Here is a 27,883-nt window from a genome sequence, read left to right as displayed (position 1 = left end):
TGGACACAAAATCACATTTCTCGAAATATATTCTTTTGTGTTCCACAGAAGAAAGAGTTATATACAGGTTTTAATCAACATGAGGGTGAATAAATCATGACAGATTTTTAAATTTTGGGTGAACTATCCCTTTAACAAGATATGCACAAGTAGGAGTGTGTATTCATGCTGCTCCATTATTGTAGAGTTATCCATCTGAGATAAACCTAAATGGCATGCTAAAACAAAATGTGTTATGGTTGATGGCTTTATATGTCAGTCTGACAGTAAGTCACTGCACTTTGCATTTACCGCAACAATCAGTCTCTCGCTTAGCCCCGCCCCCTCATCTCTTTCCCTCTTTCCAGTTTCTCCCCCCTTCGATCTCCCACAGATCCTCCCACAAATGCAGGATTCCACTGAGCCCCAAACATGACAGCGAAAGCCATAAAGATAAGAGAGGAATGGGGAAAGAATAAAACGTTTGCACAGTGGAGATCGATGGTCCCAAATATTATTTGGGTTGCTGTGATGTTGTCATTTTAAATCGTTTGTAAATAATTATGTGCAAGCATCTGGTTGATACTTCGGAACAAGACCCGTCTAACATTTTACCTTAAAGTGATAGCTCACCCAAAAATAATTTACTCGCCCTCTTGTCACTTCAAATCAGTATGACTTTCTTTCTTCTGCAGAACATAAAAGATATTTTGAAGAATGTTGCTAACCGAACAACCCATTCACTTTTATTGTATGGACACAAAACCAATGCAAGTCAGTGGGTACCGCCGTCGTTCGGTTGCCAACATTCGTCAAACGATGTTCTTTTGTGTTCTGCAGAAGAAAAGAAAGCCATAAAGATGTGAAATGACATATGGGAGAGTAAATGATGACAGAATTTTCATGTTTTGGGTGAACTTTCTCTTTTAAGAGCCACAATGGATGTAATTCATTGGCTAAAAAAGAAACAACACAAAATAAACACATCTAAAGATTATTGCAAAATATTGCAATAAATATTGCAAAATTGCTATCATGAGTTCTCGCTATGATTAAAGTGTTTAGTTAAAATCAGATATTGTGAGTTTCCATTATAATTCGCTGGTGGTGTGACCTAAAAATACCTAAATATATCCATGTCACTAATTTAAAAGCCCCCAAAAACCATCAACTCCCATGAATAAGAACAAAAATACAAAAGCAATAGGAACTGAGAGATTTCAGCACGCTCACGGGAGAACATACTCGAGAGGGAATGAAAAGGTGTTGCAGTCCACCCACGGTCTCTCAGATCCCCGCCAGTGTCTTTAGGGTGATCCCCTACTCATGCCTTGGCAGAGCGTTCGGAGGGGAAGGAAATTTAGCCGGATTAAATGGCTTAAATGTGGGTCTCCCTCTCATTACTGCCGGCGTTCCTATGACAATACGAGAAGGAGTGGGTGAGAGTTGGAGGAATGGAAAGGGGAGTGAGAGATGCAGGGGGGGGGAACGGGAGGGGGGAGGAAGATTGGCTGCGAGTTGTCTGTCCCATCTGGTCGCACACTCCCACACAGCTTTAGTGAAATGAGACAACGAGCGTTCGCGCTGTAGGCGTCCAGAGAGAGCGCAGGGAATGGTGAAAGGACCGATGGGAAGGAAGGGGGTATGTTAAAGAAACGGTTGAAGGGAAAGCTCGACAAACGGATTAGGCCGTGAGGTTAGTCAGATGGAGGAAAGGAGGAAGCCGAGTGCAGCAGCTGTTTGGAGTGACCGTGTGGAGAGGGTTCGAGAGCGAAGAGTTAGCATTTGAGACAGCCGGACGCTAAGAGAGTCAGAAAGTCTGAGGGATGTAATTTGAGTCATTGTGGACATACGAAGTCTAGTCAGCTTTGCAGTTTATTAGAAGTGAAGAGATTATTTGATTGACATGTTAAAGGACCCAGAAGTGTCACGCTGTTTAGGAATGAATCCAAGAGTCACAGTTTCCTTGGTTAACATGGCCTAACTACACCATCTGGCAGCATCTTTCTTTTTTGACAGACATTCTAAGGCAGTTGTGTTTTCGCTTAGATTGTAATGCAAGCCACCTTTTCGTTATAGTAGATATGGTAATACTGGTATTAAAGGGGTCATATGACACGGCCTGAAACGAATATTATCGTTTGTTTTAGGTGTAATGCAATGTGTACACACGATTTAAGGTTCAAAAACACTGTATTTTCCACATACCGTGCATGTTTGTATCTCCTCTTTGCCCCGCCTCTCTGAAACGCGCAGATTTTTACAAAGCTCATCGCTCTGAAAAGCGAGGTGTGTTATGATTGGCCAGTTAACCAGTGCGTAGTGATTGGTCGAATACTGCAAGCGTTCGAGGGAAATGTAACGCCTCTTACCATATTTGGAACATCAGGTTCCAAAGCAATTGTACTGACAGGTACGCCCACCTTACTTGCGTATACATTTGGGCGGTCTTAGTCAAATCATACTACGAACTGACGTGGATTTGTGGGGGCGTGGTTACACGAGGCGTTTCAAACAGGTCTGGGTGAGCATTCGCTTTTAGATAGAATGCATCTTTTGTTCCCACACTTTCATTTGTGCAATTTTACGTGTCTAATACATGCCTGGGCAACTTATAATACGCCAAAGACACAGAAAAACACCATATTCGCGCCATGCATTAACGAACATGAACTAACAATGAGAAATATAGTTTTATCAGCATTTATTAATCCTTGTTAATGTAAGTTAATGTCAATACAATTATTGTGCATTAACTAATGTTAACAGATACAGCTTTTGATTTTGAAAATGTATTTGAAAATGCTGAAATTAACATGAACTTTGTCTTCAGAGGTGTATAAAGACCTTACATAATGAAGCTTTGTTTTATTACCTTAGAATGAGCTATTTCTATCTACACACACCACAGGTCCACTTGCATGGAATTCGCCATGTTGTTTCTACAGTAGCCCTGAATGGACAAACTGCTTTAGAGTGCGTTTCCTAAATATCTCCTTCGGCAAAGAAGCGAAAACGTGACGACATCTTAATTATGTGTCAGTCACCATCTCGATAGGGAGGGGTGAGCGGTGGAGTGAGCCGTTGGTTGCAATACGCAACCTCACCACTAGATCCCTCTAAATTTCATACACTGGACCTAAAGGCACAATATGTAATTTTCACCGCTATTGGTTGCAAATCCGTTAGAAAGGTGTAGCTTGATAACACTTTTCTTCACCTTCACTGCCGATATAAAATAATCCAACAAGATGCACAAATCATGTTTATGGATGACGGCATAAAATAACGCTTTACAACAGTTACATTGTACACGCTACAACTACCACTCCTCAATCCTCGACATTACTGCTTGGACACCTGACGACTGAAACCTGACGACTTCTGGAAAACCACTTATACTGATACTACCCTTCTAAAATTGATACACTAGATGGTGGAGTATAGTGTATATTATGTATAGTGTAAAGCATGTCACTGAAAAGGTATTTGCAACTACCCGTCAAAATAAAAGTCCTGTTAACTTAAATTAAGTTGATCATTAAAAAATGTAGTGAAGTATACTAAACTGTAGTGTACTATACTATTTACTTTATTAAATTGCTGTAAATGTACTAGTAAAGTCACAAAAAACAGTACAATAATAAAAAACACAAAATGTACTGACAAGGTACTGGTTTATATAATTTTATTTTACTATAGTTTATGAGTAAATACTACAGAATACTAAACATATTTTTTCATGCAGGCGTATTGTATAGTAAAAAACGGACAACACTGAATCCAGAAAAAATCAAATGTAATTGGGAAAAAATAAAACCGAATGTGGGGAAAAAATAACACAGATTTCATAGGGCCCTAGTGATATCTGAGGCTACAGTCAGAAGAAATATTTTATGATCTTTATGTGATCTTCATGCTTTTCCATTGGTTCCCATCTCTGTGATAGGAAGCAATGCAGCAGTGGTACCAACACTACCAAGCACAGAGCTATGGCAACACAAGCCAAGAGACCACTGCAGTTCCAGAATGCCCAAAAGAGCAACCTCAGGTGCGCACACACACCAGCTACAATACTAAAGTAATACTATAGTAATATACCCATGACTGTTTAAAAGGTTAGGGTTACTTGACTGAAACATTGACATTAAATTACGTTCAAATTACGTTTGTGAATCTAAACGGGTATGTAAGTGAGAAAAGGATTATTGAGAGGTAGAATGTACTAGTGTTTACATCTTTAGGGTTCTTTATTTATAGGATAATAGTAAACTCATTAAAATGATGAAATAACACAAATCTAAATGTAATTTATTTTACATATAAAAATACATATTTTGTAATAATTATAGTATTAAAAAATAAAATAAATACAATAAAATAAAAAAATGAATGTATTTTGTACATTGTAAATTACATTTAGAAGTTACATCATTGTATAGGGTCAGGGTTTTTGTTTGTGGGGGTGGCAGGGATCAGGTTTTGTCTGTATTGTGAGAACCAGCCGACAGTCCCAATAATGTCCTAATGAAAATGAACAAATGCAGAAAGGTCAGTGTGAGCGTTTCTAGGTATAGAAACACAAGAGTCAAGTCCCATGACAGAAAAATACTTTTGTGTGTTTGTGTGTGTGTTGTAGGTGGTGGTCTCCTCCTCATACGGAGACTACAGTTCCTACATGCATGCTGTCAGTCAGTACTATTCTCAGACACAGATGAGCCAGACAGCTGCTCAAGTCTACCAACCCCGAGATGTCAGCAAGGTACACGCACACACACAGAAAAACAGAAACACAGTCATGCTCACTTTACAGTGTACATTAACCAGCTCGAGAAACCATTTTGTACAGGAATACACATATATATACGATCAAATCTACTACATACGGTAAACAGTCGACATGTTTTTCACACAGCTCGTATTTTTCACACTGCAGCCAGATGTCAAAAAGTCAAGCCGGGCCCTCCGCTGTGTCTAAGTATCTCCCAACTGACACCTCATCTGTACTGCTGGAGATCACTCAATGACTTACTGCACAACCCTCGTACAGTCACTGACCAAAATAGACCAGAAATCCAGCCATTCAATTCTCCATAGACACATACAGAATGTACATTGTATGTACGGTTTAAATTTGAAATTGTTATGCTGATAACATGCATTAAAATGGACTGCAAACGAAACGAATGCAAAAGAGAAGCATTTTCATGAGTTTATCTCTGGGCTGTTTGCTCCGTAAACACGCGTGTTTGCTGTATAAGCGAGTTCATGTTTGCAAATCCATGAGCTTATGTAAATGGGATGTCAGGTTGTGTTACAGGTCACACATTACATTCCTGTCTCAGTCGTGTAACACTCAGGACATGATATGTCCTGCTGAAAACTCTCCATCACTCTTCAGTACACCAGCTGGATGTGTGTGTGTGCGTGCGCGGAATTCAAAATACGCGTTCAGCGATTCACGTGAACTTATGTGCGTCTGCAGCAGGCACGTATTTTGACATGACGCGCCACACACATGATGGGATTAAATACATGTTTTGCTGAGCTTCGCATTACTGCTTCCCCGGAAGAGGAGTCACGGATCGCCACTGTGTGTGAGTATTAATGTTTGATGATGTCATTGTTTGTCTCACTTTAGGAGGTGGAGGTGAAGACGCCCCTCAGTGCTCCTCTGAATGGCAGTGCCCAGCCTCTTCTGCCTGCTTACAGCGCTCTTCCCATCATGCCAGGCTTCATCACAACCACACACACGCCCAGTCCTGCTACACACGCTACGCCCGCAGCTACAGACTGGAATCAGTATTACTATGTGCGTGTGTGTAAATGCATCAATTATATATTATAAACCTAAAGAGAAAAAGAGAGTTTCGTTTTTCTGAATTTACTATTTATAGGTATGTCTGTGTTTGGGTAAAATTATCATTTTGGTTTCATTCTGTGAACTGCTAACAATATTTCTTTTCAAATTTCAAACAAAAATATTGTTTCCGTTTGCATTTATTAGTAGAAAATGAAAACTGGAGAAAGGTGAAAATAACAGAAATGATGCTCTGTATTTTTTCAGACCTCAAATACTGAAAATACCAAAAACAAGTTCATATTCACTTTTAAGCAATACAACAGTAATATTTGTATTTAGGAAAGTTTAAAATGTTTTTTTTTATGTGATAACTGATAAAATCCAGGTTTTCATGTCTTGATGACTTTTTCTCACTCCTGAGGACTTTTGATTTTGTTGAAATTCAACAGACACTGGACTAGAATGACCACAATACATTTACAAATGATAATGAAATGAAAATTTGGAATGGTCTCTCAATTTTTTCCTTGGCTGTATACGTAATTTTATATCCTTTATGATAAAACGGCTTGTAGTAGAAGACAGACGAACACTTTCTCACTGGCGTTCACCAGAAGACAGAGGCATCCAGAGATAAACGCCTCTTAACTGCTGTCTTACCCATTTAACAGTAGACGCTTTATCATAGTGCAAGAGTCAGAGAAAATTTCCTCAAACGCGCGCATGCATGCGTGGGTGGGTTGAGTGAAAGCGTCAGTCATTTACTGTATATCGCACAAAAAACCTGTCAATCATTTACTGTGTCACGCACATACAAAAACTCAATAGATGTAATTTCACTTTCAAGAACATTTTTAACAATAATCTCTCTTTTTCTCTCAGAATCAAGCTCGAGGACAAAAGCGAGAATACCCCACACTGCCAACACAGGAAGTGACATCAGAGGGGCCGTATGTAGGCCAACACTCACAGGGTCTTGGGGGCCAGTATGCCGATTTCTTCAAAAAGAAGAGGATCTAACCCACACACACGCACACACACACACACGCACACATGTCTATGTGCTGTTGCTGTTGTCATGTCCAAGCCTTAACTCTTAGTCACCTATAGCTGATATTTATGATGAGGTTGTACATTTTGTGTGTTAGGAGGTCTCCTCTTCTTTAACATTTCTGTGGTACTGTTTTGATCTCTGTATAAACCAGGCAGAACGGTATGACGCTTTACAGTTACTGATATTTCTCTTTCTCTGTTCTACATTTCCACCTCTCTCCCAGGCGATAGGGTACCATTCCACTCCAGCGAGAGAGAGAGGCGGCCGTTCAGTGTCCGAGTTTTACTGTAAATGGTTAAGGGCTGATAAAAGATAGAGCTACACTCAGAGGAATAACATTATCTTTTCTTTTTTCTCGAACAGGGTAGGGCATAGCTGATGTATATTCTATATTCTGCGAAACGAGTGTATTTTTTACAGTGTACAGATATTACGAATATATTATTATTATTATTAATATTACGTCTCGCTTTACGTGTCATACATGTGTACTTGTTTATTGATGCCCAGATCAGCTTTCCTGAAGTGAATACGTCAGGCGCTGTTCGTATCTCGTTTCTGTACACACTGCTGTATCTGTTGGAAAGATCAGCCATTCTGAATACTGCAGTAGCCTTAAAACAACAGACATGGCTAGGGCAATAATCGCTTATCTTCTCTGGAGAAACTACAATGTACTTACAAACAATACAAGGTCGCTTCCTTCCAGTAAGGGTGGATTGACCTCCCTATAACTTGTAACGCTACAATGCTGCCCGATTTCTGTCTAATAACTGTAAGAGTAATAATACATAGTTACAGTAGTAGTAATGAAGTGTTGGAAGGATATGTGTGATGTGACGGAGGTTAGGTTATGTATGGGTGCCAGCGCTCTGTGGTTTTACCTCTTGGTAAATCTGTAAATCTGTTTTTGGTGCCATTAGCTTTAATGAGTATCTTTGTTTTTCAAATAATGATATTATCAAACAAATCTTTTAAATAAGCTAAACATAAATAATACAGTTGCTCAAGGCCTGCGAGTTTAATCTTGTCCTGTTGGCTAATTTTTTGCATTTTTTTTTTCTCTTTTAATAGAGGTATTTGCTTTAAAGAAGTGACACGAATCTGCCGATAAAACACATTCAAACTTTTTTTATTGTTTTTACTGGAAAACAAGACTCTTATTAAGCATTGGATATTTTGCAGTGTGCTTTATTGGTTACCGGTTAGATGTGGTCTTGAATTGTCTTAAAAGGAGATGTTTGGTTTGTCACCACACGGCACACACACAGGCCTGGCACATTCATGTTTGATTGAGGCTACGTGCCTTGTTTTTCTACTCTTTTGAAGCGATCGTCTTTAGTTCTGCTTTCTCTGAAAGCCATTCTCTCACCTAGACAATAGATTTGAGGAGCCTGTTATTGTGTCCTAGTTATTTTGCTTTATTGCGTTATCGACTACTATAAAGACAATCCCAAAATCATAGCCGTACCCGAGGCTCCGAGACCCACTTTGTGCACCTAAACACCTAAAGGCCTTTTTTGAGGGAACGCTACAAACGACAAGAATAGACATACTTAAAGGAATCGTTTACCTTCAAAATGAAAATTCTGTCTTCATTTACTTGCCCTGTTGTCATTTTAAACCTCTTTGATTTTCTTTCTTCTGCAAAACACAAAAGATGATCTTTTTTTAAATGTTGGTCTATTGTGGTCAATGGGGACCAATGGTTTTCTGGTTCCAACGTTTTTCAAAATATCTTATCTTTTCTGCAGAAGATGGAAATTCCTACAGGTTTGAAATGACACGAGGGCGTGTAAATAATCACAGAATTTTCACTTTAAAGGTGAACTATTCCTTTAAATCAGCTTTTGGTTAATGTACCTTTTGCATTTAAGCTGTGTTAGTTTTTAGAACCTCAGAAATATTATTTTTGTTTCAGAACTACAGGGATTATTTAAGCACATAGTTACGGTCATCTTCCTACAAGACCTTTCCTTCCATCTTCCCTCTCCTGTAATAATCTCAAATGTTCTTCAAATGAAGGCAAGTTTTTCCTAAATGAAGGCAAATCTCTGGAAAGATGGAGGATGGGAATTTGTGCATACTCTTATGACCGCTAGTATTCCTCCCATGTATTTTAAATCGAGACTGTGCATCGTTCCCATTTCGCACAGCCAGGTCAGCGGACCTCAGTATCAGAACGTTCCATCTCTGAATGTTATGAACGCGTATGTGTGCTTGTATCTCAATCTTTGCAATACTGAAGTGTGTCTTGATGTAGATGGTACAGGCACCTGTTCAAACATGCAGTGGGATTAACACTTGTGCTTTGTACACATATCGCAGCCTGATTTTAGTTTACAAGGTTGTAGTTTTTTCACCTTGAATTAACATTTTGCAATATTTTATATCCAGACTCTGTTGATATCGCTTTACTGTGAATAAGCTATTTTTAGGAAGTGGAATTTAAGCATGCAAATAGTTCTGCAATACAACGAAAAAATCAGTTTTTTTCAGTAGATGTGTCAGCACTTGCTGCTTTTGAGTATTTATTCAACAACAACAAAAAAAGATTGTAATTGTATTTATTTTGTGTATTTATGTACATTTTTCCTGTTCGATGCTATTTTGTTGTTATTCTTTTTTGAGGAAATGGTGTGGGGGTTTAATTTTGAGCAGATGGATTTGTTTTGCATTCCACATTAAAGGACAGAAGAATTACACCTGTTAAATTTCATTGTTTGTTTCTCCATTTTTATTTTTAAATCCATCAAGACACATGTAGAAGTGGATTCGAAAACAGCACGTTTCTAGTGATAAACCTTAATCTAGAAGACGAATTGTGTTCTGTTCATAAACCGTGTATGAGGATTTACTATAATCAGATGGGAATTAGCACGTCTGTGAACCAAAGCCTTCCTTCGGATAGATGAATAACAGCTAAGGCTTTAAAGTGATAAACTAATCTTAATCCTCCTCTTATGACAGAAATGCAACCGTCTGACAAAAGCAAGCCGCACATTTGTCAAATCACTTATAGTTCGAGTTTAATTCCATTTTGATAAAAAAACAGAACAGATAAAATACTACGGTATTTTATAGAAGCAAATGGTTAATTCAGTTTATGAAAGTTAGAGCCCACAATTCCGCATGCCCATCGCATTTGATTATTTCTTGGGAGCCATTTCATAAGCTCTACTGTCCCCTAGTGCCTATTGTAGGCATATCAGTCAAGCAATGTCTCCACATCAATATAACATTCTCACAATCACTCTTTAGTTCGTAAACGCTGCACACAAGTTCAGTGATTCGGCACGTGTGGAATTTCCCGACATTCCAATCCCGTTCCATGAAGGATGACAGCTGTCTGCCGGACAGTCAACGAAGACGTATTCTCTCGCACACATACCCGAAAGTACAATCTTAGAGCGTTCGACATACTTTGCACGTCAACAGTCCGAGAAGAAGGGGCGCCATCCCCTCTAACGCTCTAAACCACCGACCCCGTGTGTAAATCTGGGTTTTGACACATCCCTGGTCCTCAGCGGGAAAACAGTCTTCTTTTAACCACAATGAGGTTCATTTCGCAGAGATGGGCTCTGGTATCGCACATACCTTGGGCAGCTTCCAATACAGCACATGCTGTAATGCATCATGGGAAATATTGGGTCATTTATACATGCAGCACGGTGGAGGCTCTGTGACGGCACAATAAGAAGCAGAAGAGGTGTCACTCGAGTCAAGAGCAGGACAGGATGCGTGAACTTCTTTCTCCACTCGTGTATGGATTTGAAAAAACAAGCCAATCAAACGACTGGCAGTTACGTGTCTTGACGTCCGCTTCAGTGGTTCTAGCAGGTTTTCTTCCTTTCATTTGCAATTCAAATGACCTGCAGATAATCTATGAGGTCACAATGTGTGTGATAGAGTAGAGGGAGAATATATCTGAAAGAGTGCTACACTGCACATTTATACGCCTTTTTTGTTTTTATATATTTTTTTATGGTGTCTCAGGCAAAAGAGGCGGAGTATGTGTCCCATTTTAGTTCCGCGGTTACTGATTGTCAATCATTTGCTGAAAGGCGGCGATCAGGTCTTTGAATTCAATCCGTTTGTTGGGTGTCGCCTCCCAGCATCCTCTCATCAGATTGTACACCTGTCAAAACACAAAGAGACACTAGAGATCAGCATGTCCTCGCAGTTTAATTACCTAAGCATTCAGTTTTTATAAAATACAGCGTTATATAACAGCACTTAGTGCTGGAAGTGTTAACTGCCATAGTAGGAAAAACTGCTTTATAAATGTCTTTGTTCTGTTGAACACTAAAGAAGATATTTTGAAGAATGTAGGAAAGCAAACAGTTCTGGGGCACTTTTGACTACCATTGTCATTTTTCCTACTATGGTAGTCAATGGTGGCCAAGAACTGTTTTGTTACAAGCACTCTTACGAATAATTTTCTCTGTGTTCATCACAACAAATAAATGTATACAGATTTGGAACAACTCGAGTGTGAGTAAATGATGAAAGAATTTGTATTTTTGGGTGAACTGTCCCTTTAAGCTTAAAACATTATTTTATTATAACATCAAGTTATTCATTACCCTCTCAGAACAGCCATCTGGCTTCGGAAGCCTCTTTCCCTCATCCAGGACTTTGACCAATCGGGTGACAGTCATCTGACCGTGTGTTGGACCAATCATCTTGAGGAATACCTATTTGGGGGTGGAACAGAATAAAGTCACTTGACTGGAGTATTAATGTTCATCCACATCAAGCATTAACTTGTTTAACTGGCTGAAGGGCTGTTTTACTAGTCGAACTCGTTGTGTTAAACTAATGAATCTCTCACATCCACATCCTAGGACAAATGTTTTCCTTAAACGTGCTGAAAGTGGGGATTGGTTTACAGACGTCTGTCACATCCTTTGGGTTATACATCTGCCACTCTGGGCACAGACTGGCACCATCTGCCACCCTCTTGGAGAGAGTGAACTACCAGAACAACTAGCACCCGTTACACAATGGCTTCTTTCAGACTGCAGGGCTTTTTATAAAACGAAGCGTAGTGCGGCTCGCTAACAAATCCGTAGTCCCCTTATAATCACTGAATTGTGTTTAATCATGTTTACACAGAACACTAATGAAACTGATATATGATGAGGTCATAACCGGCCGCTTACCGACATAGGGCTGCATGAGGTGTCGCAGTACGTGAGAAGCTCATACATGGTCACTCCGAAAGACCAGACATCAGACGCCCTGTAGAATTTGCAATGGATCAGGCACTCTGGAGCGTACCTGGGAAACAGAGAGAATGGATTTCCCGGCAACAGAAAAGAGCATTTAATAATTCTATATAATTCAATAACTCCTGATGGAACATCACATTCAGTACTGGATTTCACGGAGTCACTTTAATGTACTCCGGTGAAGTGCATTTCGTCGTTGAGGCTTACCAGAACACAGGGCTGTCCAGGTCATCTTTCACCGTGTAGTAGCCTTCATTGTCCTTAATGCTTTTGGTCAGGCCGAAGTCTCCGATCTTCACCGTGCTCTCGTTCTCTACCAGAACATTACGTGCCGCCAGGTCTCTGTGGATGTAGTTTCGAGAACCAAGGTAGTCCATGCCCTGGAGAAGAGGTCGGAAAACAGCGGGGGTGAGAAAGTGCTACAGTTCGGAATTATAAGCGGAAGCATGCGGTCAGAATTTCTTTTTTTTACAAAACCCCACAGTCAAATACCGTGTTGATTTGTTTTGAAATGTGCCGTTACCTGGCAGATCTGCACCGCATAGCTCAGGAGGGTTCTCTGGTCGATGTTAGCTTTGTTTCTGGGCAGGTATTCCTTCAGACTGCCAGCCGGCAAAAACTCCATGATGAGCTTAATGGATCTTCCGCCTTAAAAATATGAAAATATTTCATTTACAATCCACACATAGCCACAACAGTCGCATATCATTGATGATCTCATGATTTACCTTCTTCATGACAAATGCCCTTATATTTGACGATGTTCTCGTGGTAAAGCTCTCTCAGGATGTGAATCTCACACCACAGGTTACTGCTCTGCTCCTCACAGTTCTCCGGCTTCAGAGACTTCACGGCCACTAGCTCTCCGGTCCGATCACCTCGAGGATCATACCGACACAACTCAACCTTCCCGAAATGACCCTGAGAACGCAAACAGATGAATCTCAGTCCAACCGAAAGATCGACATAAGTTGTAAGTTCACACTTGTGGGGTAAATACCTCTCCGAGGTCTCGGATCTTCTTGAGGAATCTCTTCTCGAATACAGTAGGGTCCACCTCGAGCGTGGGAACTGGCTGAATGGAAGGGTCTGCAGAAAAAACAACCACATTACAACACAAAAAGAGGAAGAAATAGGCTGGGAAAAGAATTTGATGCACTTTCATAATGCAAAGCTCACTCCACCCAAAATGTGACCCGGTCTGTAAAAAACACCCAGTTGAAGTCATTATTGGTGGTCTACTGTTTTCTACATAAAATCATCTTGCATCATGTAAAGAACATTCTTTGAAAATATAACTTAAATATCTTTAATATTGACTAAGGTGAGGATGTAAAAATCAATATTTAGGATGTCTTTTTTTGTGCAAAATAATAAAATGTAGCATCAATAAAACATCATTTTTAATATAAAAATAATTAATTTCAGTATTATAAATGAAAATCTATATACTATATAACAAATCTAACAACCTTTTGTTTACAGTGATGAACACACAACTTATTTCCATCATTTTATCGTTATAACTACGTTGATGTTCCTTATCTCATAGTAATACGGTTTTGAGACTTCAGTCTGGATTTCACAGACAGTGTCACAAACTATTAAAGCAACTCCAGCCAAATTGATCTTTATTTAATAAAGATTAAAGATATGGTGAAAAAAGGTCAAATGAAACCATTTTACAAGTTTGTTGCTGAGGATGTTCTTTGACGCAAGTCAGTTACTTAAAGTGATAGTTCACCTAAAAATGAAAATTCTGTCACCAATCACTCACCTACTTGTCCTTTCAAACCTGTATGACTTACTTTCTCCCACAGAACACAAAAGATCATATTTTGAAGAAAGTTGGTAGCCCAACAGCACCGGCACCCTTTCACTTCTATTGTATAGACACCAATGCAAGTGAATTGGTGCAGGTTCACGACATTTTTCAAAATATCTTCTTTTGTGCTCTGCAGAGGAATGAAAGTCATTTTGTGGTGAGCGATTATCACATGAAAGGACAAAAATAAAATGCTACAAAGGAACTCCTGAATGCTTCTAACAGCACTTCTTCATATTAACCACAAGAGGGCAGTATTGATATCAGTAAACAAAGGTTCCCAAACAAGGCAACAGACTCTAAGCTTAAATTTTCACCCTAAATGACTTACTCTGTTTTTCCACCATGTCGATGTCTCTGACAATGGCTCTGAAGAAGGGTCTCTGCCGGGGGTCATAGGTCATACAGTGGGTCATGAGTTTGGCCAGTTCTTCACAGTCAGGAGTGGCCAACTGACACTGGGCTGAATAAAACATCTCCTTCTGCTCAGAGACAAGAAAAATATTTAAGCCAATATTTGATGGCATAAAGGGTACAAAGTGATATGTGTGTGTTTGTGTGTTGTTACCTCTGTGAGTTTCTTGTCTTTTAGAGGCATCTCTCCATTATAACAAATCTCCCATAGAGTTGTGCCAAAGCCCCACTTATCAGCGGCCACACTCAGACTAGCCGTGTCCTGTACACACTCAGGAGCAATCCACGGAATCCTTTCCACACATTCTGTGGACACACACATAGCGTACTGTTATGCTATGTTTTTCTTGATATGACCTTAAAGGGCTGGTTCATTCAAAAAAGCTGGAAATTGTTTCATCGTTCATTCACCCTCATGTTGTTTCGAATATGTATGACTCACTTTCTTTCACTCCATTAAACACAAACATTATTGTACAGGAATGTTTCTAACAAACTGAATGACTAATACTTATTTGGGGGGATTTCGACTACTATCATTTCATTCTATCACAACACACCAGCAATTCTGTTTAAACATGATCCCTCTGAAACCATTACCACTAGCGCTGTCAAACGATTAATCGCGATCAATCGCATCCAGAATAAAAGTTTGTTCAGATAATATATGTCTGTGTAATGTGCGTATTAATTTTGTATTTATAAACCCATTTACATACATACATGTATACATATTTAGGAAATATTTATTTATTACATGACATGATGAAAAAGCCTACTGCAGAGACATGTATGTGAATGTAGCTACCAATATGAATATGTGAATGTTTATAATTTAATCCTGGGTTAACATCGGAGAAACGCAGCTGTGTTTGCAGTGGTATTTATTCTATATGGGGATATATGCTGATAATCCAACAATATTATAGAGCAATTCGCTTTTAAAGGAAATAAAGCTAAATATTGTTAGAGTTGGGGTTTGCCATTTTTTATGAATGATGCGCATCACAATACACACGAGCAGAGTTTTAACATTAAAACATTAAAAGCTCTGTATGCAACCCAGCAATAAATGAAAAATCAACATTGGTCCCTACATTTCTTCTATATTGAAAATGATTCGAACCGAATAAAGCATTGATTGAATGCATGGAGCAAATGTAAAATTTAAACCCTTGTTAAATGAAATTATGTATTTATGACTAGTATTAAAAACAATTATTAGTGCCTGTGTATTTAAGTTCTTGTAACTTTGATATTGTAGAGAACGTTTGTCTTTCATGCCTAAACCTCTTTAACTCTTTCTAATGGGCTTCCCTCATTCCAGTCTGTTTTTCCCACATCTCCAAAAAAATACAACCAGTCTTTCCTGTAACAGTTCATACTGCACCGCAAACAAAGAGCTTTTCTTGTATCACAAGCCCTTCTGGGAGTCGGGCTGGACCTCCGCCAACAAAATTCCTGTCAGTTATGGTATCTTCCGAGCAGTTAATTTTCACAGTCCACTAGACCCTGCTATCAGATCCACAGCACTGCCACAAATTCAATTACACTAGACAAACACAAGACCGCTTTTTATCTTACTAGTGTCACACTGTATCTGGGTCACCATCAATATTCTGAGATGACAATAATGCAGGTATCTCAAAATCTCTCATGCTAATGGGATACAAAATTATTGTGTACAGTTTTTGGTTCTGTTGAACACAAAACTAGATATTTTGGAGAATTTAGGAAAGCAGTCATGGGGCACCATTTACATTTTTCCTACTATGGTGCTCAATGATGTTCCAGAAATGTCAGTTGCTAACATTTTTCCAAATATCTTTGTGTTCAACAGAACAAATCAATTATACAGGGTTGGAACAACTGGGGGGGGGGGTAATTCATGAGAGAATTTTCATATTTGGGTGGAGTATCCCTTTAAAGATATTCGTAATGTTCTGTCGGTTGTATTTTGTTCAAATATCTGTGTAGTGTTAAAGAACTAAAACAAGAGGTCCTTTTGGACCAGCGTTGAATCAGCCATGTTTACAACATTCGAAGAGGCCTATAGCATGTTAACACGGTGAACACAATGCATGCATTTACATTTGTAGAATTACTAAATTGGTCATAATGTCCATTATCATGGTTTATAGCATGTTCATAAAATGTTTTTTTATTTACTATTTTGTAGTTTTGCAGCACTAATAAGGTGGTCATAATACACTTTTTATAAAGCGATCAGAATGAATCGCTCACCCTGTCTGCTCAATACAGTAATGGGTATGCCGGGGTCACTCAGTTTAATGAAGGGTCCTCCCTCTTCGTCCAGACCATCTCGAGCCACTAGAATGTTCTTACTGCACACGTATCCATGAACCAGCTTCTTATCCTCCTACAGAAGGCACACAGCGATAAAACGATAACATTAGGACGCACCTTTTATTTGCTATGATAACATTATTTGCTACAATTATGATAACGGCTAATCTGCACTTTTATAGAATTTATTACTAAATGTCAATATTCACATGTAACGCTGTGTGTACGTTGCATTGTGTTTGTCTTTACCAGATAACTGAGGGCACTGGCCAACTGTTTGGCAACCTGGAACTTCCACTGGGTGGTGAGAGGGGTGGTCTGTATGCGCATGAAGAGATCCAGAGGACCATGCTGAACAAACTCCTCCACCATGATATCTACAAGCAGAGAAAGTCTCATGTAAATAAGCCCAGTTATCAAATGTACTTCTCATCACACAACCGCAGTTCCTTCTCAATTATGCAAATTCTTTTGTGCAAACCAGCAGACCCGCCCATCACGTGGATGTCCCTGGGCTATTTACATCAGTCGTATAATAGAGCAAGAATAGCAGTTTGAAATGGCCCCATGCAAAACATCTACAGTACATGACACATAATCAGTTCTTGGTGTTCAGCTCTGTACTGTCCGTACTCTGTTGAAATGTTTACCGTTAAATGATAAAACAGTACAGAGTCGATGTTTGGTTGCAAGAAATCCACATTACTTTGCACTTGGAATATAACACTGCCAATGTTCCAGATCTACACGGCCAAGAGGTAAACAGTAGTGCTTTAATTCTCCTTATGCAGAAATCAAGTACTTTTGCACCATTCGCTTTGATCGCCAATGGAAAACAAAGGGAATGATCTAATTCTCACGCAAAAGTAGAACAGAAAAGGAGAACAGAAGGGAATCAGAACAGGTTAAGTTTCAGAAAAGGTTCAAGATCAAGCCAGCTACGCATTCACAGACGACAAGTGTGTAAGCTGCTTACTCTCTTGGTGACGAACACACACTCCATAAAGCAGGACGATGTGTTTGTGAGAGATCTGTCGCATCATACTGGCGGTCTCAAAGAAGGCCTGAGGAAACAAACATCACGAGTAAACAAACACACATGGATGAATTGAAACATCACAATAAAAACCTTTAAAAGTGTGTTATAGTTCAAATGAAAAGTTGTTATTTTGTCCACGCTTTTAACCAAAGGAAGTTACAAATGAGAAGGTCGTAAATCTGCAATTAATAATAATAATATTAATAATACAGTTATTTTCTAAACCTACTATACAAACAAACACATCAAACTCCACATTTACGCAGAGCTTGTTTAACAAACATTCAAGTTTATTTCATAATAATTTCTTCTGCCGACCATACCATGTTCATCTAATTTTGTGTGGTAATTCAGATCCACTCCACAGAATTCTGCGTTATTTCCTTACCAAAGAGATGTCTCTGTGTGCTAAGCCCAGCACTTTCAACACCACTTTCACCTCCTGTGTGTATCCACCCATCTCATCGTCATCCTCATTCTTCAGCTTCAGAACACCAGCGTAGATGTTGGTCCTCGTACCCGGACCCAAATGCTCGCCCTGAACCATACCAAAATGACGGAAATGTCACGTGACGTTGTTAACATATAAATAGATAAGATTGCAACGTGCAGCAAAAATGACACATTGGACCTTTAACAGGTTTTAAAAAGAGAGATCACCTGCACTATCTCCTCCTTAAGGATGCGATGGAAACTCAGCTGGCTGACATGAGGTTGTCTCTGGGGGTCAGGCTCTCGGTTTATGGTCATCACCAACAGGTTGGAAATTTCTAAAGAGCAGAAAGGCAATTTCTGGTTGGTCAAAAAAATACAAACAAAGTGGGCTTCAGGATTGATGTGTACAGCTTAAACACAAATATCAAAATCTTCCAGCGCCATTTAATTTTGTATAATGTCTAAATCATGCTTATGCAAATTTAACCAAACCGTATTAACCAGGAGTGACAAAAGCAGATAAACAAAGTGTGTATGTGTCTGTGTGTGCACATGACAGCTAACCCCCACATAAGCAAAGAACAGCCGAGAAGAGGAAGTTGTGCAGCCAGACAGTGCAGTGTTACACAAAACACGGCGCATGCTACACAGAAGCAATGAGGGTGCGCTTTGATTTTCAATGTATTCACGGGCATTTTTGCATTCATGTAAGCTCATGTATCATCATTCTGCAGGACTGGCTGGTTTTTTGACTGCTCAGTGACATCATCTTGATTCAGACATTGGCAGAACAGTTTTTATGAGTGCAACGAGATCAAAAGATGTGAACAACGGAAACCCACATTTACTACATTTCCTGCCCGTCACTGATGCCTCAGCATGTACTCTGACGAACGCATGTAAACAACAGCAGATACCTTCTCGACGAGCAACAACAGGGTGTTTTTCACACCCGAATCAATCCTTTGCATTTGTACATAACCAACTATAAAACGAACACGCTAAATTGCTGAGCAATTTACGTTTAATATACATACGTTTATTAAATTAATCAAGTATCCATTTTTTTTCATTTTGACTTTGGAAAGAAAATAACTAGGTATAACTGTCTAAACAAACTATAGTAGACAAGCAAACCATTACAAAACAACATATGTACTGACTAGTTTTCCAATCCAAGTTATATAATAACCTCTATTCTTAATAAAATCTTACAATTGTAACAAAAAACAAAATATTTCCACTGTCACTGAGTTTCCTTGTTTTCATTTGGATTCATGTAGGCTTAAGATCTACGCACCGAAAGATGTTTGAGATGTATGTATTTTGGGACTAATGTTTGGCACTACAACCTTTTATGTCATTGTCACCAATGGCAAATATTAGACAGTTAATTAAAAATAACATTAAAAATCAGTAATAAAAAAGTTAAATGTATAGTTAGTTGTATATTGTTCCTGATCCTGGATGAGTTGAGATGTAAGCTTTTACTACTATTAGTTGGCAGTTTAACAGCTGCCCAGGGTCATGCGAGGTGATGACATGTGTATGGGTTTTACACAACATTTTACACACGTCAGCTCACAGGAACGTATGTTCATGTGTTCACAATTGAGAAGCTAACAGAACAAAACCAAGCCTTTGTTTTTGCAGTCATGGAACAGTAACTTATTTCATTGAAATAAACATCTGATATATATGTGTACTTATACATGGAAATGTAATTTCAAGAGAAATTCTATATATTGCACAAAAATGAAAATTCTGTCATCATTTAGTCACCCTCATGTCATTTCAAACCTGTATGACTTTCTTTCTTCCACAGAACACAAAAGAAGATATTTTGAAAAAAAAAAAGTTGGTAACTGAACAGCACTGGTCCCCATTCACTTCTATTGTATGGACACAAAACCAATGCAAGTGAATGAGTGCCATATTTTGATATTTTGAACATTCTTCAAAATATCTTCTTTTGTGTTCTGTGGAAGAAAGAAAGTCATACAGGTTTGAAATGGCATGAGGGTGAGTAAATGATGACCGAATTTTCTTTTTGGGTGAACTATCCCTTTAATGATAGTTGTCCTGACAAAGTTATAATGTTGTAAAGTGTCACTGCTATCAAGACAATTTAAATCAACTGGTTCAATTGTGTCCTAAATTGGTTCGATTATATCCTAAAATGGTCAGTGACCTAAAATGTGCCAAATACAGATATTAAAGGAAAACTGCCATTTAAAAGGTAATACTGATACGATACTGTTTTGTCATTTTAAGCCTTCATGACTTTCCTTTCTAAACAAAATCATGAGAAATTTGTGCAAAATGTTCATGCTATTACTTGATTATCATTATTGATGGAAAAATGTCCTTTTTGCTGTAACACCGCAAGTCAATATGAAACACATTCAAATGAATGACTCCATTAAGCCATGTCATTTCCTGTTCTAGCAAAAACATCACAATATGCTTTCACTTCTATACCAAAGTCTTTCTATGATAATCCAGTTAACTCAATCAAAGCTGCTTTTTGCTTCAAGAACTTCTTTTACAAACTTTCCTGAGACATTATCTGCTCAATATTGTAGCCGCATCTTTATGGGAAAGCAGTCTGACATGCCATCCAAACAAAATTGTGGGTTATGGTGTTGACTGATATTTGTTTTACAGGTGCTGCAGGTTTTATTCACAACTGAAAAAACGTGTCTCATTCCAATAGTATGCTTGACATGCCACACCTAAAATTACACACAGTTTATTTCGGGTAACAGCTCGAGGATTTCACAAATTCCCATGAGGGCATACAGAGTCATTCCGGGAGAAGCACTGCACAAATGAACAGCGGAAAATCCTGGCATTTCATCTGGCTGCTTTCAATAAAACTGGACAATGAAATAACCTTTAGAGCTTCAGAATCTAGTTCCACTTTAGGCCACAAAATATCAGAATCAGAATCAGAATCAGAAGAGCTTTATTGCCAAGTGTGCTTGCACACACAAGGAATTTTCTTTGGTGTTGGAAGCTTCTAGTACAGACATTTAACACAATGACAATACAATATAATACGATTTACAGTCTAAAAGATTCTAAATTGTGCATATATAAAAATAAAGACTATTTTACAGAAAATGGGGGATAATAACATATAAGAGACATTGTACCGGGTAGTATATAGTAGAATAAACATATTAACAGATTGTATGTACACTTGTGCAAATGGATAATTTAGTAAGTAGAGGTAGTGTTATATACATGTATACATAAGATGTAGATATAATAATTTTATCATATGATATTACATATAAATATGATATTTTGTTAGGACTTTATGTAATCTAACAATGGCTCTACAGAAAAAAATATTTTTTTTAAAATGGAAATCTCATCCTCACCCCCAAAAAGCTCATTCACATGAAATCAAACTAAAGGTCAAGACAAATTTCTGGACTTTGTTTGTCAATGACATCAAGAACTATCACTGAGCAAAGCATAGACGTTTTCTATCACATGACTAGTGAAGTGTAAATGAGAGCGAGTTGGGTACCTCTGGGCTGCGGTGGGCAGCATCTGTGCAGCTTAAAGCACAGGTTCTCCGTGCGCAGACTCTTGCCCTGCAGGTGCTCCAGGAGTTCCCTCATAGTGGGTCTGAACATATCTGTCCCAAACAGTCTGTAGCCCTGAGGACTTGATTCAATCTGGAAGTTTTTATAGTGGGGAACGGGCCTGGACTCAGACAGTTCCATCTGAAAGAGAGAAGGAATATGTCGAAGAGAGAAAAAATAGGAAAATAAAGCACAACAGAAATAAAGCGAAAGGCAGTATAAAAATAAAGTATGGGAAAAATAGTGAGAAAACAGAAAAGGCTCTTTAAAACATCCGTTGAGTGAAGCATGTAGGGAGGTTGTTTGCTGATCGTGTTTGCTCTTGGTTGGGCATCTGGACATAACTGCAACCATCTTACACGAAGTGCTTAAAACTTCTTTCATCATTTACTCACTCTTATGTCATTCAAAACCTGTAAGACTTTTTTCTGCAGCAAACAAAATATATTTTATAGAACGTTGGTAACAAAACAACATTGGACCCCATTGACTTCCATTGTATGGACACAAAACAACCGAGACAATTCTAAGAAATTATACATTTCTTATAAATGTATATATTTTATATATCCATAATACATTTTGTGTTCCACAGAAGAAAGAAAGTCTGCATTCTTTTTGGGTGGACTACCCCTCAAAAACAACATTGTCACAATGTAGCCAAGCTTTTAAGCATGTTGTAACAACGTGATCAAAAGCTTGATGTGGAGTGGAGTTGTCACAACATTGTCACAAAGTTATCTTTTACCGTGCCTTCATGGCCAACATACACACACAAAGTTGTGTGTCAACTCGGATTCATTGGAAGAATATGTGAGTATTGCTTTTCATTTCTGTCAGCGAAATAGATTTTAAAGAGCAGGTTTCAAGGTTTTTGTAAGTGTCCTAATGTTGTATTAGAGTCCCCAACAACATGTTCAAATGCATCAAAGGTAAAAAAAACGGTGCTATTTTCTTAAAATAAGCATTTAGTATCTATTCATTTCTCAAAGATCCCTAAACGATTCCTCCGAAGCTGTTCAAATGTTCCGCTTCTCTAAGCTCCTCCCTACCGCGAGTCCAGTGTGCTCCGATTGGCCAACTGGTCCAATCAGTTGTGATTGGTCTTTCTTCACACACTGCGTGTCAGAAACGAAACGCCCATTACCACAGTTCTTATCTCAGGAAGGTTTTTGTAAACAAAGACGCTGTGTGTAAAAATGGCATCAGTATTACCATATCACAAGTTTTTATCTTCATAAACTTATCTTCATAAACCATTCAGACTATTGTTTTCTGTTGATCTTTTTTCGCCGTAGCTGTGGGAGAACAACAACGGCTCTATCCAAAAGTTGATCATTACTTTGATTATACAGAGAGGAGTAACTGAGCAAGTTAGCGAGAGCTTCTAAACATAATGCACACACCTTTACATAATAAAATGATATAGTGCTGCAGTCCGTTTTTAAAATAATGACAAGCAAACCGTTTTGTTTGAAGGGGATCGTGACCACAGCTAAACTTTGCACACTTGACAAAACCATAATGTGAGACACGTTAGCAAAGTGCTACCGTGACTAAACGATAAAGGGATACAGTTTGTACAATACTACGACATGTAGAACGACAACAGTCTACAATAACCGCCACATTATTAGGTAAGAGTTGGATTATTAAAACTGTAACACTGTTAACTTATACGTTGTTAACCTGGAAACCTACAGCTGTACTAAATATACAACACGGATTAGCACAATATACTTTAACTCAATTTAACATGTACACATAACGTATTTATCATACTTACAGCTTGTGGTTCTGAGACGCTTGTTAGTCCAAATAAAGTTGGTATTGACTTATCTTTAAGGGTCAAGCGGCTGGCAAATCCCGAGTTGAACTCGCCAAAATTTGAGAAGCAGTCGTCGGTAAAATGACGAGCACATTACACAAGGTTGGAATTGTACTGCAGTGGTATCGTGGGGAAAAAAATGTAACCACTGATCCTTCACACCGTCATCCTTTGACAGCGAAAACAAAGTACATTTGCGTTCACAGCACAAACCACAGCGTCCCCTCGACATGTTGTATACGCAATACTACTACCTGAAGTGCTAGTGGGCAGGTCAGAGTGTTCCAGTTTCGCGGGAAGGCGGGGATTGTGCTGATGCGTTACACTGTGACGTATCGATGTTACACTCAAAAGATTCGAAAGCCTCACGATTTGTTTGGGCGGTTCGGAGTCGACTCCTTACTTTGGAAGCCAATATCTTAATTTATCATGGACTTTTTGGAATAACAACTTTGCAGATCGTCAAAATTGAAGGAAAGCTACGTTACACACTGAAATGCCGGTAATTTTATGAGATTCATGAAACCTGCTCTTTAAAAATATTGAATTAATACAATTCAACAAGGTAATCATAATGTGGATGAAATGTGCATTTTATAGTTTCTTGATCATTTATATATTTGTGTGACTTGCAGCTCAAATGCTTAAAAAATGGTCCTAACCTTGTTGTTTTTGGGCATGTTTTTTTTCAATAACATGGAGAAATTTAAAAAAGTCAAATATTTGCTTATAAAACGCTATTATGACGATATTCTTAGGTGACGCCTCTTTTTTCAGCTGTCCGGTCAACCGAAGGCTGCTGAGCTGAGACCTGTTTGGTTACTGACAGTTTTCCAGATATCTTGCTTTGTGTTTGTCAGAACAAAGAAATGTATACAGGTTTAGAACAACCTGAGGGTGAGTAAATGATGACAGAATATTCATTTTTGGGCAAACTATCCCTTTAAATTATTATTAATTAAACCATACACCAGTACTGTATATGTTTCATTTTTGGAAGTGTAATTTCATTTTACAATACCCTTGTATTAGTCTGCACGTTTTCATAATAAAGCTAAATTATATAACGCTGCATTGTTAGTCTTCAAAGTTCATACAGGTTGGTGTTGATCATATTTTTTGTTGTAAATGAATCGTATTCATATTTGTATTCGTGTAACAACTCGATTTTAATATGAAAGTGTACTGTCTGACTGACAGGTGGGTGCTTTTAAACACTAATTTGCATCCATTGTGTAACCGAGAGCAGTTCACCCAAACGTATATGAGTAATAAAACAAGAACGCGTTCTATGAGTCTATGTTTAGCGTATGTGAATGTTTTTCCTACCTAGGCGGACATGCATGACGTGAACAAATTTTCTCTCAGCAAGAGAGAGTGGCTCCATGATTTGCATTTGTACTAAGGCTTCTATAAATGTTTACATTAGCAAGGATACTTTGTTAAGAGTTTCGACAAACGTTTTAATGTTTTCACATGAAAATATTCATAATGATCAGGAAAGTGAACAACTAGAAGCAGACCTTCTTAATTTCCTGTGGAGAACATCACAAAAGGATCTTTATGTTCAAAATGGGTCTTGATCAGGCAAAACAGGTTTTCAGTTTCCAACCGATCCATTGTACAAAATTTGCTTCATGATCATATGTAGTTCAGATGTCCTATCCCAAAAACGGTACGCGGTACAACAGTGAACTCTATCATCTTATCACTACCTCTAACTTTGCTATGAAGGACCTCATTCTCTTCATGATTCCTGCCTGTTTGTGTCATTTTCATGAGTGCCTTTATGTGCGTGTACCTCAAAGCAGACAACAGTCATGATGATGTAGTTGTAGTCTGTGCAACTCCAGCGCAGGATGTAGGTCCCTTCTTCGTTCCCTTCCTGACGTAGTTTATGAATGGCATACTCTGTGCTATACAGAGAAAAAGGACACAACAGTTTATAAAAAACATAAACAGATTAGGATATGAATATAAATAAATCTAAGATCATTTACATCAAGACAAAGTGAAGCTAACCTAAAAACCTAAAAAAGAACCTAAAAGTGTATGTCACATTTTGTCTGAAAAAATTATATTTGGGTCCAGATTTAAACCAAACCTGGCAATATTCATATATGGTCATACCAGATGGGTCCATGACATCCATTTTCTAAATTCTGGACCACAGATGAAGGTGCCACATCTGTGCATAGGTAATGATGGGCATCCACAGTCAGTCTGAAGTAACCATCCACCAGCGTAACAAAAGATAGAGCCGCATCCCGATAAAATAGATCCATCTCCTGCAGAGAAATGACCAGGATAATTAAACTTTTTTTTAATCATTTTCCTACAAGCCACTCTTCTCAAGACTTATGAATCATATGAGTACAAATCATCAGCGTTCAAAAATACTTTGATAAAAACTGGTTTGCAATAACCACAATACCATGGTTTTATTGTCTTGTCTGTAAATGGTGACACAAGACTCCTTAATGACGATGTGGGTGATTTCGTAAAAGTCAGAGAAAAGCGTCCAGCCGTTGATGCACTCATTCTTTTTGTCGTTTTTCTGCTTGCTGTCATTCTTGTTCTTCTTCGATTTATTTTTCTCTTTGACCATCAAAAGATTCTATTTAGAAAGAAGACAAACAGCAAAATTGGAAATGACTCAAACAAACTGTGATGCACTTTTTCCAAAACCTACTAATGTTTTCTGAGGAAGCATTTCAAGATGGAACCTTGTGATTGTGAAATCGTGAACGTGTGAATAATTCATGTTTTTCATTCTTTTATAGTCCTGAATGAAAAACACATTCTCGGTGCTTGAGCTCCATTATTGACACGGTTTTAGAAAATTGACTGTTTTTAAATATTGCATAACAACTGAAACAACACTAACATCAACAACAGGAGAGTACAAGAGTGAACCTTGCTAAGGTACAGTTCAATACTTGTTTGGGTTTGTTTTCACCAAATCCGTTGGTATACCCTCAGAACACTTGGAATATACGGCACAAGTCACGTAGAGTTATTTAATGATGACTAAACTTACCGGTAAGGGCTTTCTCCTCCAAGAGATCCCAGTGGTTCCAGATACTTGCACCTCATAGCCCATTCCATCCTCCCCCAAGGGAAGAGAGTGGGCCGGCGAGCCCTCGTTCTCTCCTGATACTTTGAGGTTTTTGGGCTCTACAGTCTCTCGCCCCAGGCCTTGGGTGAGTGTCTCGAGAGTGGACAGGTACTTCACCTTCAGGTCATAGAGGGTGATGTTACTGTCCTGGATGGTCTTGCTGTTGAACTCATTTAGGAAGTTCTTGAACATGTTGTTGATTCGCATTCGCGTAAGGAAGTTGCGCTGCTTGATGGTGCGGTTCAGACTGTCCGGAATGAAACGTTTGTAGCTGTGGATGACAAGAACAGCAGTTTTATTGATTCACTGATTCCGTGTTTTACTGATTCTATGTTTTACTAATTTACTGATTCAATGTGTTTTACTCATTCAGTGATTAAATGCATTTTACTGATTCACTAATTCCATGTGTTTGACTGATCTACGGATTCCAGACGTTCTACCGATTTACTGATTGAGTTGTGCTGAATCACTGAGCACTTTTCCACCATCGCGCCGAATCGTTCTCGTTGCTTAATCGTTCCACTCCGTGCCGATCCATGCCAGCCGGTACGTAAATGGTTTCATTTTCCACCGCAGGGCTGATAACGGAAATTTTTAGAATGTAAACAAACAAGCTTGGTAAACACAAGAGACTGAGCTATAACGGCTCTGCGCGCATTCATTAGCACGATTTAGCACGGTTATAGAACCGTGCTGAAAATTCCAGGCTGAGAACAGTTTTTAATCATGTCATGTTGAACCAGGCTCACGTGGAAACATAACTGCAACTGTTTCAGACTGTGCTTGGAACGATTCGGCGCGATGGTGGAAAAGCGCTCACCGATTCCATGTTTTTTCTGATTCCATATGTTTAACTAATTCACTAATTTCATGTTTTATTGATTTCATGAGTTTTACTGATTAACTGATTCCATGCATTTTACGGATACCATTTTTCCAATTCCATGTGTTTTACAGATTTACAGATTCCATGAGTTTTACTGATTAACTGATGCCATGAGTTTTAATGATTCTATGTGTTTTTCTAATTCACTGATTCAGTTTTACTGATTCACTGATTCAATCCGTTTTACTGATTAACTGATTCCATGAGTTTTAATGATTCTATGTGTTTTACTAATTCACTGATTCAGTTTTACTGATTCACTGATTCACTCTGTTTTACTGATTCGCTGATGCCATGCATTTTACAGATTCCATGTTTTGAATTCCATGTGTTTTACTGAGTCACTGATTTCATTTATT

The 27,883-nt window shown here is 38.5% G+C and overlaps 2 protein-coding genes across 5 annotated transcripts in view; one reads left to right on the top strand and one right to left on the bottom strand.

Moving 5' to 3' along the window:
- raver2 (ribonucleoprotein, PTB-binding 2) overlaps positions 1–9,719 on the top strand; it is a 71,638-nt gene extending 61,919 nt beyond the window's left edge. For 2 of the 3 annotated variants that reach the window (XM_057338583.1, XM_057338582.1), the window contains 4 exons: positions 3,929–4,030; positions 4,619–4,741; positions 5,621–5,791; positions 6,665–9,719. In XM_057338583.1, coding sequence (XP_057194566.1) covers positions 3,929–4,030; positions 4,619–4,741; positions 5,621–5,791; positions 6,665–6,802 — 534 coding nt within the window. In that variant the 3' untranslated portion in view covers positions 6,803–9,719. Of the gene's footprint in view, positions 1–3,928; positions 4,031–4,618; positions 4,742–4,915; positions 5,592–5,620; positions 5,792–6,664 lie in introns of those variants that run through there. The other variant, XM_057338584.1, reaches the window with a different exon arrangement.
- Positions 9,720–9,848: 129 nt separating this feature from the next.
- Positions 9,849–27,883, bottom strand: part of jak1 (Janus kinase 1) — a 33,368-nt gene continuing 15,333 nt past the window's right edge. For both annotated transcript variants that reach the window (XM_057338581.1, XM_057338580.1), the window contains exons 6-24: positions 26,558–26,906; positions 25,952–26,134; positions 25,648–25,805; positions 25,319–25,433; positions 21,632–21,830; positions 18,316–18,425; positions 18,044–18,193; positions 17,593–17,680; positions 16,866–16,993; positions 16,554–16,689; positions 14,464–14,615; positions 14,227–14,377; positions 13,071–13,159; positions 12,799–12,991; positions 12,594–12,718; positions 12,278–12,450; positions 12,002–12,119; positions 11,423–11,533; positions 9,849–10,974 (exon numbers count right to left, since the gene is read on the bottom strand). In XM_057338581.1, the coding sequence (XP_057194564.1) occupies positions 10,873–10,974; positions 11,423–11,533; positions 12,002–12,119; positions 12,278–12,450; positions 12,594–12,718; positions 12,799–12,991; positions 13,071–13,159; positions 14,227–14,377; positions 14,464–14,615; positions 16,554–16,689; positions 16,866–16,993; positions 17,593–17,680; positions 18,044–18,193; positions 18,316–18,425; positions 21,632–21,830; positions 25,319–25,433; positions 25,648–25,805; positions 25,952–26,134; positions 26,558–26,906 (2,830 nt within the window). In that variant the 3' untranslated portion in view covers positions 9,849–10,872. The remainder of the gene's footprint in view (positions 10,975–11,422; positions 11,534–12,001; positions 12,120–12,277; positions 12,451–12,593; positions 12,719–12,798; positions 12,992–13,070; positions 13,160–14,226; positions 14,378–14,463; positions 14,616–16,553; positions 16,690–16,865; positions 16,994–17,592; positions 17,681–18,043; positions 18,194–18,315; positions 18,426–21,631; positions 21,831–25,318; positions 25,434–25,647; positions 25,806–25,951; positions 26,135–26,557; positions 26,907–27,883) is intronic.

The sequence above is a fragment of the Triplophysa rosa genome, linkage group LG7 (assembly GCF_024868665.1).
Source record: "Triplophysa rosa linkage group LG7, Trosa_1v2, whole genome shotgun sequence".
Taxonomy (NCBI): domain Eukaryota; kingdom Metazoa; phylum Chordata; class Actinopteri; order Cypriniformes; family Nemacheilidae; genus Triplophysa; species Triplophysa rosa.
The sequence above is the reverse complement of the archived record's forward strand: the minus strand, read 5'-3'. Positions and strand labels throughout refer to the sequence as shown.